At 38.1% G+C, this 23,489-nt stretch overlaps 1 protein-coding gene across 1 annotated transcript in view; it reads left to right on the top strand.

Moving 5' to 3' along the window:
• Positions 1-23,489, top strand: part of LOC124544631 (transcriptional repressor protein YY1-like) — an 85,272-nt gene that overhangs the window by 31,687 nt on the left and 30,096 nt on the right. The window contains exons 2-3 of the mRNA XM_047123238.1: positions 9,092-9,215; positions 19,076-19,307. Coding sequence (XP_046979194.1) covers positions 9,092-9,215; positions 19,076-19,307 — 356 coding nt within the window. The remainder of the gene's footprint in view (positions 1-9,091; positions 9,216-19,075; positions 19,308-23,489) is intronic.

The following is a 23,489-nucleotide window of genomic DNA, read 5'->3' as shown; positions in this document are numbered from 1 at the left end:
TTAAAACAGCAACCATTGCAGGAGTTAAAATGGCATCTTAATTGCGTAATATTAAAACATACAACATTAGTCTTTTTGATTTTGTGTTTTTTTAATTCTAACATTAGCAGCAAACTCAATAACTAGTGATCACATGCTTTAGATGACTTGGCTTGATGGCCATCTGGCTAAGTATGAAACCACAAATCCATAAATTTGCAGTCTAACCCCCATTTGGGGTGGCTCTCTATTACCTAACATAACCCTCACCTCTGGCAGTGTGGTTCTTGTATGTGAAATTGCACCATGGTTCAGACTCCCAGGTTAAATTGTATGCGGCTGGCACAAATTGTTTAGCAGTTGAAGAAAGACAAATGCTTATTACCCCCCAATATAACATACCTTTTACAGGTTCCTTTGGCACTCAATCTGCCATCAGTAGAAGGCTGATTGACTGGCTTAGCACATGAAGAAATGACATGTTATGTGACATATTGAAAAATATTTTGCATTCATAGCACTCTTAAGGAACCTTGCATGCATTTTATTGTACAGCAATAGTTCCAATCTTACTATGTGGATGAAAAACAGTTTGTGGGAAGAACTGGCAGAGATAATTGCAGGTTCCCAAAACCCAGTTTCTGGGTGCAATTAAATGCTATAGAAGTTAAGACTCCATTATTTAGCAATATTTTATATGTATTGCAGAGGAAGTGGAAAATTTACAATAAATGAAGAGAGTATTCTTTGTTAATTTGACTGTACATTCAGAAATAGTGTGGTTTTATGTTAATATAAGGAATGGGTAATTTTACACAACAGGTTCCTTTTGTCTGTAGATTTGCAGCAGTAAAATCCTTAATTTGAATAACTAGTCTTGCTTGTGCACAAACTATTCTGTATTTTTTTAAAAAAAAATCTTTCTCTTTTTACATTGACAGACAATGTGTCTTTTGGCCAAGTTATTATGGACATGGATGTTTCGAAGTGTTAAGAGTATCTGTAAATTATAATACTGAAAACCTGTGCAAGAGACAGGAGCGATAATTACGTGTAATAAATGTAGCAGGTAGCCTACAACGTATTTTGTGAATGGGTATTGAGATATTTGTGTGAGATGTGTTAAAGTAGCAAGTTAAAGCACAGCCTATTTAAAGTGCAGAAAATGGCAGAAGCCCAAATAAACCTAATGTAACTGACAACAGTTTCTTCAAGTAGTCTTGCAGTGTAATTAAAAGGCGTCATATATTATTTTAGAACAAATAATGATGAGTTCTAATGTCCCTTGGCTAGGTAACATAGAGTGCTTCTAAGTAAAAGATTGAAGAAAAGAAAAGTTTTCAGCTCTCACCAAGTTTGTAAGCCTTGGTTGAAGAAATAAAAGTTATATTACTGTTGCTTTAAAATACAGTTTTGTGTTACTTTCACCAATGAAGAAGACTTCTATGTTATTACAGTACAGTAATAACATCTGTATCTTCAGTTATATGAATGTTAATGACAAATTAAATTTGTGTCCTTATTACCCCAAACTTTCCTACAGACAAAAATGGAAGAGCCTTTTTAACTGAGTGGAAGACAGGAGGATCTCGAAATCAGCCAGGGGGTACCAGCCAAGAGGTAGAAGAAATGTCATCAACCCAAAGGTTGGTTTGCCCACCAGTGCTTTAAAAGGCACAACTTTAAAGGAAGTGAATATATTCACTTTTATCCATCAGTTACAATCATGTTTTTTTATTATTATTATTATTATCATTATCATCATCATCATCATCATCATCATGAATGCTGACACTACCAGCTTCCATAATTACTGTCATCATCGTATGGCCTTTCCTATGCCACTGTTATCCAATGACCAACCAGAAAACACCATTTCGCAAGTGACACACACAAAGTAGGCAAACAGCTGCACATCAATTCATGACAAGAACCTATCTGGCTGCTCTGTGAACTAATGTGAGGCAGTGACTTTAGACTGATCATGCTGTAGCGATGGTGGAGAAAAGGTTATTTGATGATGACAGTAATGTTAGAACAGGTAGTGTAACTTTTAATAAAAAAATGTGATTGTGACAGGAAAGTGAATATAGTTAGCAACAGATAATCACTGGAGCTCTGGTCATTCAGTGATAAATATAAATAAAATTTAAAGAAAGTGCTATGCATTTGTCTTTCTTCAGACAGTGAACTAGTATATCCAAGAATTAATAAGGGCATTGTACCTTTTTTTAAAATCTGAACCATGGCATAACTTAATGCTTTTTCATGTTCACAGTAAGTCCACTGCCTGGAGGGGGGGAGTCACATTAAAGGTCAAAACAGCTGGCACAGAATGTGATTTCTGTTCCATTGTTAGTGCATCTGACCCAACGGGCCAGATTAGAATATGTGACTGAAGTTGACAGTCATGAATTTTTTTGGATAGAACACAGTGTTTTTTCACCACGGTTTATTCCTGAGCCACACCGTGTTCTGATAGAAGTCACATATATTGGGTTGGAACCAATGAGTTGCAGTACATATTGATATGCACTTATGTTGGGGTATGACTGTACCAAACATGTGGCCATTGTTTTGTTGGAGAATGTTTGTGTAGTATGGAATGACATTTTGTCATTCACCACCGAACAATCCATGAGCTAGCTGCAAATTATATATAGCCTTTTGATTAAATGGCTCTGGAATGATGTACATTCGTTAAGGCAATCTACTGCATGACTACTTCTGATTTGTGTTAGTGTATTTGGATCAACTATATGCACATCTGCTTTGTGCTTTCATATTATTCCATCAGAATGAACAAATCTCAGTTACTGTTAAGAGGGATGTGCCTACAATTGAGATTTTTCAAATCTCCAAAATCTGGGGACAGTTGTTGAACAGTCATATACTAGCATTACTTTTCATTGCCTGTGATGTGTAAGAATTGCCACCATTGTCAGGCAAAAGGGAATGCTGTGTGCTGCTGTGGAGGTTTATTCAATTGTTCATCAATTCGTGTAAGTAAATTTATTATTTGATTTTGCTATCAAGGTATTTCTTTTAAAAAATATGATGAAGAAAAGAAGAAGAAAAAAAGAAAGAAAAAAGGAACACCAGACTGAATTTGATTTTTTTTCTTTTTTTCTGTTACCTTTTGTTACAATATCTGTAAATTCACAGTTTCACCTACAAATCCTTTGTAGAGTCCATATTTATCTGTTGGAGTACATCAATACAGTTGAATGCATGGCAAGTATCTGTGATGTGTGGAGATATAGTAGACGGGTTAGGCATGTCACTCTTACATAGAGCAGTTTATTCTCTGTGTTGAATGATGAAGCTGGGCCCATTTTACCATGTATAAAATTTTAAATACACAGCACAATTACTTTCATTATGTTACGGAAATAAAAATGTTCCCGAGACGAATAGTGATCTAATTGTATTACCAAAACTTAGGGGTCTATCACCCATTGCGCCATAGCTCTTGCTTATTGAGCTGCCATACGAGTGTCCCCCCCTTCAGTGTCACCACTCAGTGGAGTGTCCTCACATCTTTTTATTGTCAACAGGGAAGTTTCCTGTGGAGTGTGAATTATTGAGGGTTGTCTGTTTTCGGACGTTCCAATACAGTTAATTAGAGGTGACAAATTATCTGTTGGAAGTAGTTATTCCACAAAAAATGTGTTTTGTTCTCATTGTCGTTTAGACTTCAGACAGACATCTCAGATGGGTATAAGGGTGTTTCACATTTGACACAAGTGTTGCCAGGCATTATATGGGGACCAATACTCATTTAGCAGCCTTTGATATTGCTACCTCTGGCCCTTTCCTCAGTGTGGAAGGTAACATACAAGGTCTGTTCAAAAAGTTATAGAGCATTCGTTATTTCTCACCAACGGTGTGTTGGAGTGAAATGTGGTTGACATCACTGCACACGCTTGTATTTAATGTGTAACTGCTTTAAATTTCATTGTTGCATGTCTGTTAGTTATTGTTGAGTGCTGAATTGAGTAGAACATTGTGTCACACAGTTTGTGAATTTCGAAATGGCTGAGTTAGAGGAACAAAGTGTCTGCATTAAATTTTCCGTGAAATTCAAGAAAACCTTCACTGAGACGTACCAAACGATGCAAGAAACCTACGATGATGAGTGCTGAAGCTGTACTTGGTGTTACGAATGGTTCACGCTCTTTACCAACGGCGTACATGTCCAAAACTTCAATGAAATTGTGCATGCCAATCAAAGACTGACTGTCCGAGAGAATGCAGAAGAATATAATATTTCAGTTGGATCGTGTAATGAAATCCTGATGCAGTGTCTCAGAATACATTCTGTTGCCTCCAAGTTTGTCGCACTGCTCATGAGTCAAGACCAGAAAGATCTTTGCCTCACAATCTGTGAAGAGCTTTTGGATCACGCAAATGAAAATTTGATGTGTTAAGGGAATCATCATTGGTGATGAGACATGAGTCTACGATTATGATGTTGAGACCAAGGTTCGACCCTCACAGTGGGTCAGGAAGGGTTATCCAAGACCGAAAAAAGCTCATCAGGTCAGATCAAATGTCAAACCATGCTGATAAGTCTCTTTGCCTTCGAAGAATTAGTTTATCGTGAATTAATGCCACATGGACAAACTGTTAATCGATGGTACGTTTCGCAACACCTGTGAGAAAATATGTGAAAGATAACAGCCTGAAATGTGGCTCTTCATCATGATAGCACACTCACACATTCATCCCTGCTGGCCCATGACAGTTGCACAAAAAACAGAATCACTGTACTGCCTCATCCTCCATTTCTCCAGACCTGACCCCTGCAGACTTGTTTTTATTTCCAAAGTTGAAAGCCTCGTTGAAAGGATGAAGATTTGCAATGATAGAAGAGATAAAAATAAATCCACAAACAGCACTTTACGCGATCCAGCAAGAGGCATACAAAAACTGCTTCTGGAAATGGAAACGGCATTTGGAGTGGGGTATCAATTGTGGTGGAGAGTATTTCAAAGAAGACCATGCACAATAAGTAAAAAGTAACCGAGAAAAATTTTGTGGACAAAGTTCTGGAATTTTTTAAATAGACCTCATATGGGTTTCAGCTAAGAATAAATTAGAGACTTTAAGAGGATCTTGGAAAGAAGGCCAAAAAAATTGTTTCCTCATGTAGCACTTCAGATTGGTGTTTCACTACTTGTGCTCACAAAAATGCGCACTAACTCTTACTGGAACCTTACAAAGTAATTCAATTACTGTTCTGCAGCTGGCTACTGTAGTTTGTGTCTGATGAAGAGCCAGATCATGAAATACTCCTTTCCACCTGGTGAGGCATGGTTGCATTTATTGAGATGCATGAACTTACAGAAAATCAACATCCGCTTCATCAAGAACTTCTGCCCAAGTGTGGTGTAGATTTAATGCAACACAGATTATGGGATTGATCTTTTTCCATCAAACCAAAACTTCTGATAGGTGTATAACTTTTTCAGCCTTTCAGAGCTGAGGGGGGGGGGGGGGGGGGGATGTGAAGGGAAAGGACTGAAGAGCTTCAGAGGAGACTTACCGAACAGGATGAAGAAGTCCTTTCATGACTCCCTCCTGTTTGTTGTTGTTGTGTTGTTTTTTAACCAATTATTTTTTTGGATCATATAGACCGCTCTTATTGCAAGAAGTTCTTGCCCATTCATTGCCTCTTGCTAACCATTGTCTCTCCTCATGATTTTTGTATGAATTTTTCTGATTTTTCCGAATTTTTTCCCCAGCTTCTCTTCCGTTTTTCTATCTTTATCACCCTCTGCTTCTCGTTTTAGCATTCCCACCATTTCTAACACTCCAAACTGCCCTCTCGTGCCATGATGAACCCATCACATATTACATTCGCTCTTTTTGAAAATATTTTCCTTTGCACTATCAAAATTAATGCCCCACATTTTGTTTCTTGAAATCTGCTTGTCCTTTGGAGTTGCTCCCAAAGGCCTAACATTGAAAGTCTCTGTTTCTGCACCAGCCTCTTTTACAGTTTCAAATAGAGCATTTTCTTGCACTTATCCGACTAATCTGTGACCTATGTGCCTCATCTGCCAGTTTCCACTCCACCAAACTTATCTCCTTCTACAAAATCCTGCAGTTATCTGCCCCTCATGCTCCCTTGGGTGGTACCATCCATGAATCTAACTTCAGACTGCAACAACATGCCAGACTTTACCTCAGAAAGCTATCACACCTTCTCCTAAACTACATCAACAGCAGTGTTTCCCTTCCTGTCCCTCTGCAGCTCCCCAAACAGCCACACCATCAACCACCACTCCTCTCCTACAAATCGAATTTGGCCAACCTCCTTAACACGCCACAGCCTTCACCCCTGCCTCCCAGACCAGTAATAACTCATAATCACAAGAACCAGTCACAACAGTACCGTGTTCTCAACCTCACACCCAAAACACTCCCCCACCCCCTGAATTATCCGTATTATTCAAGCATCTCACTTCCAGATCTAAATCTGCATTTAATCATGCTGCTTTGGTGAAGGACCTACTATCCTTCACACTTAAGGTCAACTGGAAATATCACTTTGCAACCCACTGCCAAAAACTATCCGACGGCAAACGTGTCATTGAACCCTGCCTTGAATAGTTTTGACCACAATCCCAACTTGATCCATCACCACTACCTCAAAATCATCCCTGACAAGCCTTCCAAGAATTGCTCATGTCCAGCATTGCTTCCGAACCTTTCCTCAGGTCCCTAAAATATGACCTTAACGTATCCTCTACAGAACTCCAAACTCTAAGTTCCCTAAAAGCTGATGACACCATCATTATCCTCCCAGGAGACAAAGGATCTACACTTGTGGTACTTCACCCATAGGAGTATGTTAGTGCAGGTCTATGTCAGCTGTCTGACACCACTACATACAGCATCTGCCATCAAGATCCCATCCCTGTGATTCAAATTGGCCTGCAGGCCACCCTAAAAACCTTAGGATGCCTACAAGGGTTAACACCTCAGTCAATAGAACTTCCTACTCCACCCAAACCAAGTACCCCCTCCTTTTACCATCTTACCTAAGATCCACAAATCCAGTCATTCTAACTGCCCTATAGTTGCTGGCTTCACAGCACCCACCGAACATAGTTGACCCAACACCTGCAATCCATAGTACAAAGACTTCCATAATATATTAAAGATACCAATATTTCCTAGATTATCTGAAATCTGTGCCAATTCCACTCCCACCACACGCCTTGCTTGTTACCATTGATGTCCCCTCCCTCTATACCAGCACCCTCGATGTACATGGTTCGTCTGCTGTTGAACATTTCCTCAGTCAATGCCCACCTGATTCCAAAATTTGATTATTTAATGTCTCCATGTTGCCTGCAACTGTTAATTTTTAGTTTATTGTCGTATTTTAGTACAGTTTCGATCACTGGTCATTTTGAAGAACGCTTTTAATGTTGTTAATAAAACAATATTAGATCTGTAGCACATCATTTTTATTTATAATTAATTCAGTAACTGAACAGAATATTAATTTATGCTAGATTTAATAACATACTAGATAAATTAGTTAGCTGTTTGATCATCAGTACTGAAGGCATAAATATCTGCAACAATTTATACAGGAATGATGACTGGAATCTAAAATTGTCATTTCTGATGTAAATTAGTTAGTTTTGAGATATGCAATGTCACAGAAAGTAAATTTTGTAGATGAAATAAAAAGTTTGTCGTTTACCAGATAATTGATGCCTATCCAGTCAGTATTTGTTCTTTGTAGATCACAATTGAAATCTGACAAGTACTGAGAATGGATGATCCAATGTTGTTTTATCAAAAACCTTTTGACAGGATATTTGAAAGTTGCTTAAGCCAAGACTGTACAGTAGTATGAAAAAGCTATCCAGGAAGCATGGAGTCGTCGTCAAATTCATAGCAACTGTTCAAATTCATAGCAACTGTAGACTCAGGTTCCGAATAAATCATTGTTAATTTTTGTTGTGACACTAATGATGTTAGAAGTTGATTATTGATATCAGTATACAGGAAATTTTTTTAGTGTCTCATGTTCCTACAGGAGGTGGTATTGGTCAGAACTTGAAGAAAACTTCCTATAATGATTTATCTGGAAAGCAACATCTGTTGAGATATGTAGCAATATGTCCCCTCATTCTCATCTATGTGTTAGAAGGATACACTGTAAGTAGTGCTGCATGTGGTTAACACACATCATGACACATTCCTCCAGCTCGTCTTATCAGTGAATCGCACATTCTTTTAAATAAATCTGCCTCCATTCAGATTGTGTCACATGCATTTGTCACACACTCCTGTAACGCCTGCACATTGTCAGTGGGTTGGGCATACAGCAGTGCCTTTAAATGTCCCCATAGTCAGAAATCCAATGGCTTCAGATCCAGTGAAAAGGGAGCCCATGAAACGTTTCAGTGTGGTACTGCCCCACAATTCATAGAAAATAAGGTGGTGCCCTGTCGTGCATAAACCAGTCCTCGTCTTGCACAGAGAATGTTTTCCATTAGTGCAGGTAATTCGTTGTGCTTAAATCAGTAACACACAGCACCAGTTGATCTGTTCGATAAAGTGTGTGGCCCTAAGAATCTGTCACTGACAGTTCATGCCCATATGTTGATGCTGAAGCAGTGCCGATGCCTCTACTCCCTGATTGGTTTAGCACTTGCATTTGCCCACATGTGTGTATTGTGGTAGTTTACTGTGCCATCTCTTTTCAATCCTTCCTCAACTGTAAATAAAATGCAGAGTGTGAACTGCATGTCTTCAATATCTTGTATCTCAGCATATAGTGGTTTCCGGACATGTAATTTTAGGAACTTTCCTTCTAGGTTCGATCAATATTACCTGCTGTTGGAATACATGACACTTGTTTTCAACATATACAAAAATGTTTCAAGAGAGAAATGAAATTGGGCGTAGTGAATATGCAAGTATAAAAATAAATATTCATTATATTGTCTGTGGTAAAAATGTTGGAAATAGCTTTAGTTGTCTGAAAAATGAGCATTATTTAATGATGAGTTTATTTGTTCCTTTGTCTGAAAGAGTATGGAAGAAAAGTAATAAGCAGCATTTCTTCTCTCATTTGTCGCAGATGAAGGCAGTAACCCAGAACCAGATCCTGATTATGAAGAATACATGACTGGTAAAAGGATACCACCAGAAGGTATTCCTGGTCTGGATTTGAGTGATCCGAAGCAGCTAGCAGAGTTTGCTAGGTATGCTTCCATATATTGCATGTATAAAATTTGCCTTTTTAATACTGTATGGAATACAGATTTTCATTGAAAGTGATAAAACTATGCCACCATAGGTAGTTCTATTATGAAGCTGTTAGGCTCAGGGTATTTTATGCAGTTCCATTTAATGCATGATTGTAGGATGAATTTCTGCAGTGCACTGAATTAATTTAATTTATGATCATAATATATGTTGAGATTGTGGATTTTGTAGATTATTTCACACTAGATATCTTTCCTGATGATGCGGATGGATATGTGTGTGTGCGCGCGCGAGTGTATACCTGTCCTTTTTTCCCCCTAAGGTAAGTCTTTCTGCTCCCGGGACTGGAATGACTCCTTACCCTCTCCCTTAAAACCCACATCCTTTCGTCTTTCCCTCTCCTTCCCTCTTTTCTGATGAGGCAACCGTTTGTCGCGAAAGCTTGAATTTTGTGTATATATTTGTGTTTGTTTGTGTGTCTATCGACCTGCCAGCGCTTTTGTTTGGCAAGTCACATCATCTTTGTTTTTAGATATAGATATGTAATTTGTACCATAAACCCAAAATAAGGAGATCCTAATGAATGTGAAATATGTCGGAACACACATGTGCAATACGTATTTTACACTAGAAATAACGCGCTATGTGTAATGTTCATTCCACAGACTTTCGGTGAAGTGGTTCCCAAGGACAGCCCACAAATCAAAAGTATGAAATATTATTCTCATTTAAAGAACAATATAATAGTTGTCATTGAAACAATACAGAAAGGGGTAGATTGCTGATCACCATAAAGATAACACAGGCGGAACGGAAAAAAAAGTTACACATTTAGTTTTTGGCCAAAGGCATATTTAGTAGTGGGACTTTAGCCAAAACTTGAGGGTGTAACGGTCTTTTTGTTGTGCCTGTTAGCAACTCAACATGTAATCTTTATGGTGAGTAGCATACTGTTGATATTCCAACCTGGAATTGCCATTGTTGACATGTCACAGAGAAGTAGAGATATATGTATTAGAGCTCATAAAATAATCTCTGTTGTATCTTGCCAAAATTCAGTAGAAATCAGTGTTTAACTATGTGATCATATTACTACACACAAGGACTGTAAAAGTAAGCTGTTACACTGTATTCATTTTCTGTTGTTATTGATAAAACAACAACTAGCTTCACTAGAAACTTGTTGATAGACTGGGTGTTGTCCCCTAGCATGTCCTTCAGACTTGCTTTTCTGAAATTTATCTTATTAGTGGCTAACTTTCTATGATTTTGTGAGATGTTACTGAACTACATGTTCCTAAATAATGGACACATTTTGAACCAAGTTCATCCTGAACAGCAAATAACACATTTTTATATAGATAGGAAATGAGGGTTCCTATACTGTAAAGCCACAAGGCTTTATTCCTAGAATTAAATTTGTGAACTGAACTGTTAGTTGAAAATAGTGGGATATTAACTTCAACAAACGTGATTAAAAAATAAGAATACTGAGTAGCCATAGTAAGCATACACAGTTCATTGGACAAGTTTCTGCAGGATGTTTATGAATTGCTATCACAAGTAATCATATTAAATGCTTTCTGTTGTGGAAAACTTAACTTACAGAGTTACACCAAAATATGATACCATATGACATATGGAATGGCGGTAAACAAAGTTAGCTCCTTTGTAATTTTTTTGTCAGCATGTGCATTTAAAATAATGATTTGTTGGGTATTTCAGCCGTTCACTGGTAATTACAACCAAATGATTTTGTTATTGTTGTAGTCTTCAGTTCAAAGACTGTCTTAAGCAGTTCTCCATACTAGTCCATTCTGTGGAAGCCTCTTCATCTCTGTATAATGACTGCCAACTGCATCCACTCAAACTTGCCTCCTGTAGCCAACCTTGGTCTTCCACTACAATTGTTATGCCCACATCCCTGTTCCCATACGCTGTTCTTATCGTCCAGCTTACTGTACCTTGATGCCTCAGGATGTGTCCTGCAACTGATCTATTCCTTTAATATTGTTTCTCCCTAATTCAATTTAGTGGCTCTTCAGTAGTCATCTGATTTACACATCTATTCTTTTGCAGCACCATATTTCTGAAGCTTCTATTTTCATATCAGTACTGTTTATCGCCCATGTTTCACTTGCATACAAGGCTATGTTCCAGACACACTTTCAGAAAATACTTCCTGACACACAAATTTACATTTAATAGTTAACAGATGTGTCTGATCTTATTACCAAGCTGTATGAGAATTTAATGCCACCAACCTTTTCTATTTTGTCCATATGGTGGGTTGAAATCTTTTACAGGTTCTGAACTGTGTATAATTAGTCTTTTCAAAGTTTAATGACTTTAAAGTGGTTACAGACCATTTGTAACCTTTCAGAAATTTTCTTTATTAGCTTTTTCCACACCTGTTATCGAGTTGCTATTTTCAGCAGTATTTATTTCCTCTGCTAAAAAAGCAAACTTTGAATCTGGTAGTGTAATTATTGACGAAGGGTCAATAATATACGCAAGTAATGGTTCTCTAACAAAACCTCCAGGGACAGTGTGTGTAATTACTTTTCAATCAAATGTTCACTGATAGGCTAATTAATTTTGTTTAATATTGACAGTGTTTGACTATTTTTAAAGATAAGACATGAAGCAGTTATTTGGCATTGTCAGTATGATTTGTAAATATCCTAATTTACTTTAAAGGATCTTTTGATTCAGTCAGCCAGACACTTTTAAAAAGTCACTGAAAATTCATATACATTTTGTAAAGGCCTGCGTTTTACTTTAAAATCAAATGGTGTTTTTTTTGCGTGATACTTCAGAAAACATCTTGCACTGAGAGAGCTAAGAAGCCCCTTCTACATAATATTTTCAAAAATTTTGTGAATGCTGGCAAAAATGTTATTGGGTGGAAGTTAACTGTATTCTTTACCCCATTTCTTTGGCAGGAACTTGCCTTCAACACATTTTAGTCAGTCAATCGTGAAATGTTCCCATGGCAAATGATTGGTTGTATAAAGAATTTAGGGTATTACTTAACTCGTAAGGTTCCACTAGAAGGGTAAAAAATTCCTCATTCTCTAGATACCATTTTCTGTATGTCTGAATGTCGTTTTTTATGTTCTGCAGTAGTAATAAGCTACATCATCAGTATTATTCCTTGTGACAGTTTCAATTACCAATAAAATTCTTCAGTTTTAACTGCCCTCATCTTCAGGAGTTAAGATTATTGATTCATAGGAATGATAAGGTATCCTCATATATTTGAAGCAGCAGTCCAGGATCTTGTAGAGATGGGCTGAAGTTACACATGCAGTGAAAGAACAACTCAGCACCTTGCAGTGGGTATAACACCCTACAGGGATGTGTGGTATTTTCTTGAGCTTGAGGGCTGAGTGTTCTTTGAAAGTGCCACTTCCTCCTCCTTTGTCAGTCATTGTTTTTGCCTGTCCAAAGCTCACTCCCATGTCCTACCAGCTGTGTAGCCCTCATCTTATTTAAATTATTGTGTCATTATCGAAACTCGTGTGTGTGTGTGTGTGTGTGTTTTGTATAATTGTATCCCAATAAGTTAACACTTTTGTGTTGTCTATTCTCCTGCAATGTGCCATTTCAGCAAATGTATTTAGTACTCTTTGTTTTGTATGATGCATGTTCAACACTCATTTGGTAATAGAACTTCTGTGAGCTTTGGGAGGTAGAAGATAAGGTACTGGTGGAAGTAAAGCTATGGGATCAGGTTGTGATTCATGCTCAGATAGCTCGGTTGGGAGAGCACTTGCTCCTGAAAGACAAAGGTTCCAGGGTTTAGTCCCAACCTGGCACATGCTATATACCTGCCAGGAAGTGTAATATCAGTGCTCTCTCTGCTGCAGAGTGAAAATTCCTTGTGGCAAGAAGGCTGTACTTTTAAAATGAACAGTTGGTGATATTTTGGCACCAGTTTTCAAAGATAATAGGCTTTCTAGCCATAAAAGATTATATAGGGACAGCACAAAACATTTATTTTTTACAAATTTTGGAGTAATTGAGTACCATTTTAGTTTTTTTTCCACTACCAGTTTGGGAGGATTTTTTGTGCTGGTTTTGGTGTTCTTTTTTTCCTGGCAGTTTTGGTGGGCTTTAAGAAATCATTTACATTAAACCTGTCCAATGTAATCAATTAAAGAAAAAATAAATTTGTAACCATGCGATATTGAAAGATTATTTCAAAAGAACACCTGGTTCTTTTTTCAAATGCTATGCCCCAATACATAGATACCTCACTCTACTCTAATGTGAAAAGAGCCATATGAAGTCTATAACTGTACACAGAAGAGAAACTAACCTCAGCATTCCCATCCCTTCAGAATATTGATACAGCTGACACCTGACATTCCAGTTTCACACAATAGTGTTCATCATTACCCTCCTGTGGTTGAAATAAGGAGATTTTTTGGTGCTCTTTGCAACTCAGTGTTTTTTTATTATTTCCTTCCCCTCTGTTCGAAGTATGTATCTATCTATTTTTCTGAAAAACTAGCTGGTTTTATAATGAAATTTCTCACGATAACAAAGCTGTCTTTAATCACTTTTAACTTGGAATAAAAGTAATAATTCTATTAGATGCCAAGTTTCCTGATATTTTTGCTCAGCAGGTCATACTGAAAATCAGACAGATTGGAGAGATGTTCATTGCTGTACGTCAGTCAGATTTCATATTTTTAGAGTAAGGAAAAATAAATAAGAAAACCAGCACACTTTAGCTTCACAGACCCATAAAGCAGTGATACGTCCACTCGGTTTGTTTCTGGTGTGTGTATGTGTTTGTGTGAGGGAGGCAACTGTGAATATTCCTTTCAATATTTATTCATTTTTATTTTTATTCTTTTGTGGATAGAGTTCGTAGTGATAGTCAGATTGATTCCACAGCCCGAGGTCTAGGGTGCACTGAAATATGATAATTTGGCTGTGAGGGAAATGAACATGATTCCATACATAAGGAGCCACCCACCATCAACACTTGTGCAGTAGTAATTAAATTCTTCTGCCCACCTGAATGAATGACCATATTTATACCATATGCCATTGAAATACATACAAAAGGACAATGCATGGAAGGTTTTTGAACAAAAATATAGTGCATCAAAGCTATTCTGAACCTTTGATAGTTTTAACATCGTAGTGCTTTGTTGCAGATAGCCTTATCGAAGGTAGTATTTCCTCATTTATTTTACATGGTGCACCAGAAGTAGTTAAGGCAATCATAAATGCGTGCCAAGCACAGTTTCCAATAGTAGTGTGCTAATTCAAGTTGTACACAGTAGTTCATAGTCTTCAGTAGCCATGGAATGTTGGTGGACCAAGCATTGGCCTTCACAGTTGAAGTTTTCTTCAAAAGCAGTGATGCAGTGGTATAACATATTTTCTGACACTGATTCAACATTAGAAGAAACAGAGGAGTCTTGTTATGGCAGATCATTTTGAGTTGCATGAAAGACTTGAAAGAAACGGCTCCAGTCCCAGCCAAGTGATTTACAGCTCATTGATGATTTATTCAAACTTCTTGACATTGTAGAGACTGTAGAGTCCAAAGCATTCTGCTATTCAGGAAGCTAGATTCTATACAGGATGGTCAGAAAAGCTTATAATTGTATTGTAGGCCAGATTGTGCTGATAAATAATTGTTAAGAAAAAAAATTGATACATTTCACTGTTTTGGGTTTAATTAGTATTGACATTAGCCAATCAGGTCATTGCACGTGCAAATTCAAGCAGTTGCACGCCTTGATCAAAGGCAGAGCCACGTGTGAAAGCACCCACGTGATCTACCAACTGACCTGCCTACACTGTGACGCATTCTATGTGGGAATGACCAGCAACAAACTGTCCATTCGCATGAATGGACACAGGCAGACAGTGTTTGTTGGTAATGAGGATCACCCTGTGGCTAAACGTGCCTTGGTGCACGGCCAGCACATCTTGGCACAGTGTTACACCGTCCAGGTTATCTGGATACTTCCCACTAACACCAACCTATCCGAACTCCGGAGATGGGAACTTGCTCTTCAATACATCCTCTCTTCCCGTTATCCACCAGTCCTCAATCTCCGCTAATTTCAAGTTGCCGCCACTCACACCTCACCTGTCATTCAACAACATCTTTGCCTCTGTACATCTGCCCCGACTGACATCTCTGCCCAAACTCTTTGCCTTTACAAATGTCTGCTTGTGTCTGTGTATGTGTGGATGGATATGTGTGTGTGTGTGCGAGTGTATACCTGTCCTTTTTTCCCCCTAAGGTAAGTCTTTCCGCTCCCGGGATTGGAATGACTCCTTACCCTCTCCCTTAAAACCCATATCCTTTTGTCTTTCCTTCTCCTTCCCTCTTTCCTGACGAGGCAACCATTGGTTGCGAAAGCTAGAATTTTGTGTGTATGTTTGTGTTTGTTTGTGTGTCTATCGACCTGCCAGCGCTTTTGTTTGGTAAGTTTCATCATCTTTCTTTTTTTTTATATATATAAAAATATAAAAAAATAGAGGGAAACCATTTACGATTAAAACAGGGTTGAGACAGGGAGATTGTTTATCACCATTGCTATTCAATTGTGCTCTTGAATATGTAATGAGAGAATGGTACAAGGAAAATCCTATGAATATTAAAATTGGAACTAAGAAAGATAAAATAAACCTAAATTGCTTGGGATTTGCTGATGACCTAGCATTACTAGCTAATAATATTCAGGAAGCCACGAAACAAATAACAAGCTTACAAAATATGGCACAAAAATTAGGACTCCAGATATCATTTGAAAAGACTGAAATAATGGTAACGGATCCACCTGTAATAGATCACATCACAGTGAACAATAGGGAAATTAAAATAGTGAAACAATTTAAATACCTGGGTGAAATTATAACACATAAATTGGACGAGAAACCTGCATGGCAAGCAAGAACTAATAAAATGATAAAAGCTCAAAAACTAACATGGTCTACGTACAATAAAAAATGTCTATCAATTAAAACATTACAAGACGGTGGTTCAACCAGAGGTTACATACGGAAGTGAAACTCTTTTTAAAGTCACCCAGAAAAACAGAATTGACAAAATTTTAAAAGTAAAGAGAAGAATTGCTAGAACATGCATAAATAAGAAATATTAAAAAGCTGGGCAATGGCGGATAGTTCCAAATGAAGTGGTATACAGAGAACTGGAGCCCATCACTGATACTATACGAAAGAAAAGGATTTCTTTTTGTGGTCACATTCTGAGGACACCAGAAACCAGATTATCAAGGAAAATTATTGAGAAACTCTGGAATTTGAAACAACAAGGAGGATGGCTTAAGGAAATAAGAGAGGATATGGAAGAACTGGAAATAACTCTGGATGATTTGCAGAACAAAACGCCAAATTTAAAGAAGTTGAGGGACACAGAAATAAGATTTAAACCAAAAATTGACAAACGACATACAATGAAAAGGGTATTTACAGATAAGGAACGACGAAAAGCATCGGAACGAATGAAGAGATACTGGGCCACTCGGAAGGGGAAAATACCAAAGAAGAGGACCAGAAATGATTGACTGAAGTGGTCCAATGAGGCCGTAAAAGCAGAAGAAGAAGAAGAAGAAGAATAGAGGGAAACATTCCACGTAGGAAAAATATATCTAAAAACAAAGATGATGTGACTTACCAAATGAAAGTGCTGGCAGGTCGACAGACACACAAACAAACACAAACACACACACAAAATTCAAGCTTTCGCAACAAACTGTTGCCTCATCAGGAAAGAGGGAAGGAGAGGGAAAGACGAAAGGATGTGGGTTTTAAGGGAGAGGGTAAGGAGTCATTCCAATCCCGGGAGTGGAAAGACTTACCTTAGGGGGAAAAAAGGACGGGTATACACTTGCATTCTCAAAGTGTCACAACTATTTACAGCATACTGTTGCATTAAGTGCGTTTAAAATTGTAACTTTTGATGTTTGGGTTACCGGAGGAGACATGATACCATTATCCAGGTAACACAGTGGCAATCCAGCTTTCCCTGCCACGCCAACAGTGGCTCAGTTGGTAAAGTGCCTCTGTTGCCACACCATGGATAAGCATTACTATGTGGTGTCGCACAATAGATGTGTTTCCATTCATCAGCTCTCATTGTAGAGTGGTATTTTCTAGCACTGAACTGTTCTGCCTTTGTCAAGTATTGCGAACAAGTGTTTTGTGTTGGCACTGCATTAACAACAACAGTGCAGCACACCTGAGCACATAAGATTCACAATAAAAGTGGATGTTCAGCAACACCTTCACTGCCTGTGAAGATAATGTTCTGCTGCAAAATATTCCCCAGAGTTCAACAGTAATAATGGACAATGCACTGTACCTCTCTATTGTATTGGCTAAAGCTACAACAATTCAGTGGATGAAAGCAGATATTTTGCTCTGGATAAACAGAAATGTTTCACTGGATAAAGTTGAACATAGCATGTATGAGGCAGAGTTACTGGAACTTGGGCTGTACAAGCCAAAACTCCACAAGACCACAATACTGGGTTAACAAACTAGCTGGCAGTAAAGGACATAGTTTACTTGGGCTTCCTCCGTATCATGCTCATTTAAATCTGACTGAGAATATGCACAGGCTGATCTGAAGCTATTGGAAGCACTACACCACAGGGCATGTTTTGAGATGTTCAGCCATACTAAGAAGGTAGTGGAGAGATGGATTCATGAAGGACTATGACGAGTTTTGAGTAATAAGTAACTTCTCTTATTACCATGTTAAAATCTGTTCCTTTTGCCACAGCAAAGTTAACAAATATTCATCTCGCTAACATTCTAATGCAGTTGAAATTTTGATGGAATCCTGAAATAGTGTGTCATTAAACTAGTAGCTGAGGGCAAGGCAGGTCAATTGTTTATGAAAAAGCCCATTCTCAGAATAAAATGAAAGCATAATTTCTTCACTTATGTTATCACAAAATCCACAGCAATTGTTGTTTCAACAGCTATCGATTACATTATTTTAATGGGGGGTGGGAGACCCTGTAGTTACTAGATTATCACGTTGAGTATGGAAGTTTTGCATATATTCATCATATGGCATCATTTTCTGCTCTTTGTGTACTATAATTTGCCAAAATGTTGTTTTGATAACTTGAATGAGATATGTGTCATTTATGAATATTTCTTTCTGGCTTTTTCACTGGTGCGTGCATTTGTGACGTAGCGGTTTACATACATTCCATTTTTTCGAGACTGGTGACAGATTGTGATATTCCTCTAGGTTTAAAGAATAATTTTTTCAACATTTCCTGTGAACCGATGTATGACCTAACATGGATGAAATGCAAATTCATAGGGACCCTTATTTTTCACTGCAAATTTTAAGAATTTCATGTAGTAGTTCACCTAATATTGAAATATTATAATATCTATGAGCATTAACGAAGTTATAGGCAGTTCATTATGGAACTGAATTAACCTGTGGGGTTTGTGAGAATCAGATGTCATTAGCTGATCGGTCAGCTTGTGCAACCGTGTTTGTGCAGTCAAGTTGGTGTGGCTTTATCGACACCTACTGGCGCACCACACTCACGCTGACAACTATGCTTCCCTCCCCTTGCTCCATACTGAACTGTCAAAAGTCACAACTAATTTAAATGCACTGTAATTCTCAATTCTTCACCATAAACTAAATATCTTCATTATCAGTGCCTCACACTCTTTGAATTAGTACTGAGGACATGAGTGGATTAATGATACTGTATTATCACACATATGTTTTTAGTCCTATTGTTGTGAGTGTTTTGTGACTGTAGAAATTCCTTGTATAATATTTCTAATAAACTTTTATTGTTGTATTTATTACAAATAGGCCTGGACACAAAATGAAAACCAAGAAGCAGGTGAGTGATGGAGTTGACCGGACAATTGCTTGCCCTCACAAAGGCTGCACAAAAATGTTTCGGGACAACTCTGCAATGCGCAAACACCTACATACTCATGGTCCGAGAGTACATGTGTGTGCAGAGTGTGGAAAAGCATTTGTTGAGAGCTCTAAACTCAAGAGGCACCAGCTTGTCCATACTGGGGAGAAACCATTCCAGGTAAGCTTAAACTTCCATTTCAAGTCAGTAGCTGTATTTGCAATTTTCTTTGTTGTAAAGATTTTTGTTTTGCTTTACCATGTAACTGTCTTTGAACTTTCATCATAAGTCAAACAAACTGCAGACATAAATTTTAATCTGATATTGCAGTGCCTCTGTTCCGAATTATGATGTAAAGTTCCTTCGAAGAAGTTTGTGTGTCTGAAGGAACTTTGCTTTATCATTTGGAATAACACAGGCACTAAAATAAAAGTTTATCCACTGACATCGGGAAGTGACTTTCAAGTAAAATGTTTCACCTGTACATACAGAAATATACATAATGGATGTACAAGAGCAGATTGTAGGCACATGGTTCAAAACATATATAAGTTTGGGTCAGGCCATGAGTCATGCTCGAATAGCCAAACGATAAGCGACTGCTCACGATAAGTGGGAAATCTGGGTTCGTGTCCCAGTCCAACACAAATTATTGTCATTCCTATTCGCAATTGCAAATGCATTTCATGTAAATTTTATTTGGCTAGAGCATCATTCTTAGAATGAGAGTGGAGAGAGCTTAAACAGAGTGCATGTACGTGCTGTATTATATAGCTGGTCAGTATTAGTTCGAAACAGAAGGGAACTTTCTTAATGATGCTGGTTGGAGTCTAGTCAGCCAATACAGGCATGCAAGATACTGAAATAATCAGATGTTGGATAGGTTATTGGATTTTGATACATGATTCCTCTTCTGGCAGGATGTTTTGTCAGAATATTAAGTTTATCCATATTTTTGGCAGTGGCCAGAAAAAACTTAAGCACCTTCAGAATTTCTTTTTAAAGACAGGTAAGGCAGTGATCAACTGCAAACAGTTTGAAAAAGTAGAAATACGAGAGACAAATTTTTGTGTGATGATATAGAGGGTAGAGGTATAGTAATAGTAATGATTGATAAACACGTCATTCGGAGCAAATTTTATGTACTCTTCATGGCACTACACCAGAAGAGATGTGGTGATGTGCAAAAAGATCAACTATCCCAGTGCTCTAAATGCATTTGCATTCAGCGTAAAAATAAATTCAAAATGTTCAGGGTACCATTTTATTTTTGGAAAAATGCAAAGTAGTGGAAATGAGGATAAAATGGCATGCAGATGTTGTCATCAAAGAGGAATACTATTTGTGCATCCACAAGAGTTCCCACCCCATGGTGCTCGATGTAGGGCATGCCTCCAAATTGGAATTGGACTCTATTTTTTCCCCTCTGCATGAAAATGTCTATGTCTAAGCCTTTTCTGGTTGTATACTGGCATGTTAAAACACCATCTAAGGCTAAGGGACCTAATTAAAGGTTTCTTAAAGGTACTAAGTATCTTTAAATCTGGAACTGGTTGAACCTTGAGGCCTAGGGTCCAGACAGAGTATTCCTGCTCCAGTTTTTCAAGTAATTTGCACAACCTGCATTGGATTACAGGTGGCAGCTTTGCAGATAAGCATTGCCTACACAATCTTTTCATCATGACAGGATAAGGTACCTTCAGGACCCGCACCTTATCCAGCTTCTTTGTGGAGGCTAGGGAGCTGCTGTTTTCCAAGAGAAGTAGCTCCTCACATTGTGTTGGGCATTAACATCTTTATGTGATACACATTTATGAACATTTCAACTAATTAACCACTTGCGCATGGAACAGCTATACATAAATTGCCATCAGCAACAAAGTTATTTGGAATTGGCACAAACGGAAATGTAGTGGTTCTTGGTGTAGGCTATCTTTACCTGAGAGGGAAGATTTGTTATGTTTGGGGATAAAGAGATGACTGTTAAAGTAGTGTGATACAAGTGGGAGGTCTTTCTTAAATTATATTTTCACAATATCATGCAACAATATCTTATGCGAGCACAACAAACATATGCCTAGTTACACCCTATCTATTATACTGGTGAGTCAAAAAGGGGACTACTATAACTGCTCTGGGCAGTTTTAATTTTTTCCCCCCCAAAAATGATTTGGATGACACAGAAGTGATGTGAGGTATTCGGATGGACGAGATGTTTTCAAGCAACAAAATTCCTAATTTGCTCATAATTTGTAGTGTGTGCTGCAAGCAGTCAGGTGTATATGCCCAGCAGACATACCAGTCACTTCCAACCAAGAAATCCTGTTTCTCTCTAAAAAAAACTTGAGGAGTCAGTAATATTTTGCAATGTACAAAGGCACTTACAGAAGTAATAGTTCACGCAGCAGGTGAAGAGTCCTGCTCAGTGCCTGCTGTTGCACAGTGTAAAGTCCCACCCCCCATCCCCCTGTATCCATGTAACCATCAGGCTCACTGTTGGAACTGAAAGCTGTGTGTCATTGGAAGAAGAAAGTGAGGGATACAAACTGCATTAGGTAAAACCTTCTTTGGCAGCTGTGCTACAGCTCCTGACAGCCACAGAGGCATAGCAGGGTCCTGCTCAATTGCTTCCAGATGGTACATGGATTTCTACTCTGGTGAGAGAGCCGTCCCTTCTATGGTGTTCACAACTATTTGTAAGGCAGCTTTGGAAGAGTACTTTCAATTTGCTAATGACAGGGAAGTCCATAATCTTGTGTGAACTTGCCCTCTCCAGTGTCTCGGAGCAAATCCGTTCTTGTGATATGTTTGATTGCTAGGGAAACATGTAACAACTTCTTCTCTAGTTTTTGACTTAAAATTCCCGTTTTCTCGGGTCCTTTCACACAGGTCGCCACGTTCTAACATTTTTGATGCCGATTTAAAGTGTGAAGTAGACGTACAGACTTCCCACTTCTTTTATACGAGGTGACTTACTTGAGATTCGCAGCTGATCTTCTTTGCTGGCTACTGGAAAACTCTCTTGACTGTATCCGTAGAATGATGCTAGGTACAGGAATATATAAGCCTCTCTCTCTACTTGTGAAATAAGTAGATATGCGAACTATACATTTCGTAACCAACGGTATATTTGAACTCCATACAGAATAAAATTCTTACTTTCCATGCACATATATGACTTCCAGTAAGTCACTTGCTCCATCCAATGTCAGAAACAAATTTAATTACATTTATAAAAGAGCTGATTTAATAACCATGACCCTACTTCACAGGTCTTGCCTCTACCAAGGCTGGATTAAGAGTCTCCAAGATTACTTTTTCAACTGTTCTTCTTTCACATAACAATAGTCAATGACAGAATAGGCACAGAGCTGCATAAAAACTCCATGGTTCTTCCTCTAAAACATCAATGGATTGCCCAACAAGTACTTGTCGGTGCCGTTCAACTGCCACATCTACTTTGTTCCCGCGACTGATTTTAAACCTGCACACACAAACATGTGACGTGCAGTAGGTAGGATTTGACCATCCCACACTAGTATTTAGAATATCGAGTGTTCGAGGTGGTAGAAGGCTGAGTGGTTCTAGAATTTACACAGAAATTCTCGAATCGCTACAAGATGGAGGCAAGTGTTGGAGTCACCACAGGGCCAATGCTGCCATTTGTCTCTCCAAGTACCCTCCTGCAGTAACTGGTAACTGAATGATGACACCTTCCCATACACCACAGCATCATCAGCAAACAGCCACAGTGGTTCTCAGACTTTTCTATAACGTGGGTCCCTTGTTTATTTGGAAAGTGATCTTTGAACCCCCTTGCATTGCTGTCTGAAATTTCGCATATTAGTAAAAAAAGTGACTAAGAAGGATTACCAGTGGCAAGACAAATATCAAGAACAATAATGCAATAAGTAATTTATTTTAAACATACATGATTGTTTGTTGCCTAGTGACTGAAATTACCATTGAAAATGCAATGACTTACTGTAATACGGTAACAGTGCAGTAATACAGTGCTGTAAGTACCTTAAGTGAAAATCAATGTGTGCTTTTTCCCTAATTTAATTTGTTTATTTTTTAAAATAGGAAATCCGCATGTGAAACTGTTCTCAAACGTGGAGCCACTAATGTGAGGCATGAAATTTTTTGTGTTTTTCCGTAATTTCAATGAAATCTGGAATAACCGTAAGTTCAGGTTCACATTAAGATGATCTTGCTTTAAGGTTTTAATACTGCACAGAGCAGAAAAGAACAAGCTACAAAGTTCATTTTCAATGAAAACATTTTTCCATGAAGTATTGCATGATAGTTCCAATAGCTGATGTTCTGTATCGGAGAGATTCATATCTTGTATGTCATAGA

This window comes from Schistocerca americana, chromosome 8, assembly GCF_021461395.2.
Source record: "Schistocerca americana isolate TAMUIC-IGC-003095 chromosome 8, iqSchAmer2.1, whole genome shotgun sequence".
Classification (NCBI taxonomy): domain Eukaryota; kingdom Metazoa; phylum Arthropoda; class Insecta; order Orthoptera; family Acrididae; genus Schistocerca; species Schistocerca americana.
Note: the sequence above shows the minus strand (reverse complement) of the source record. Positions and strands in the feature narration are given on the sequence as shown.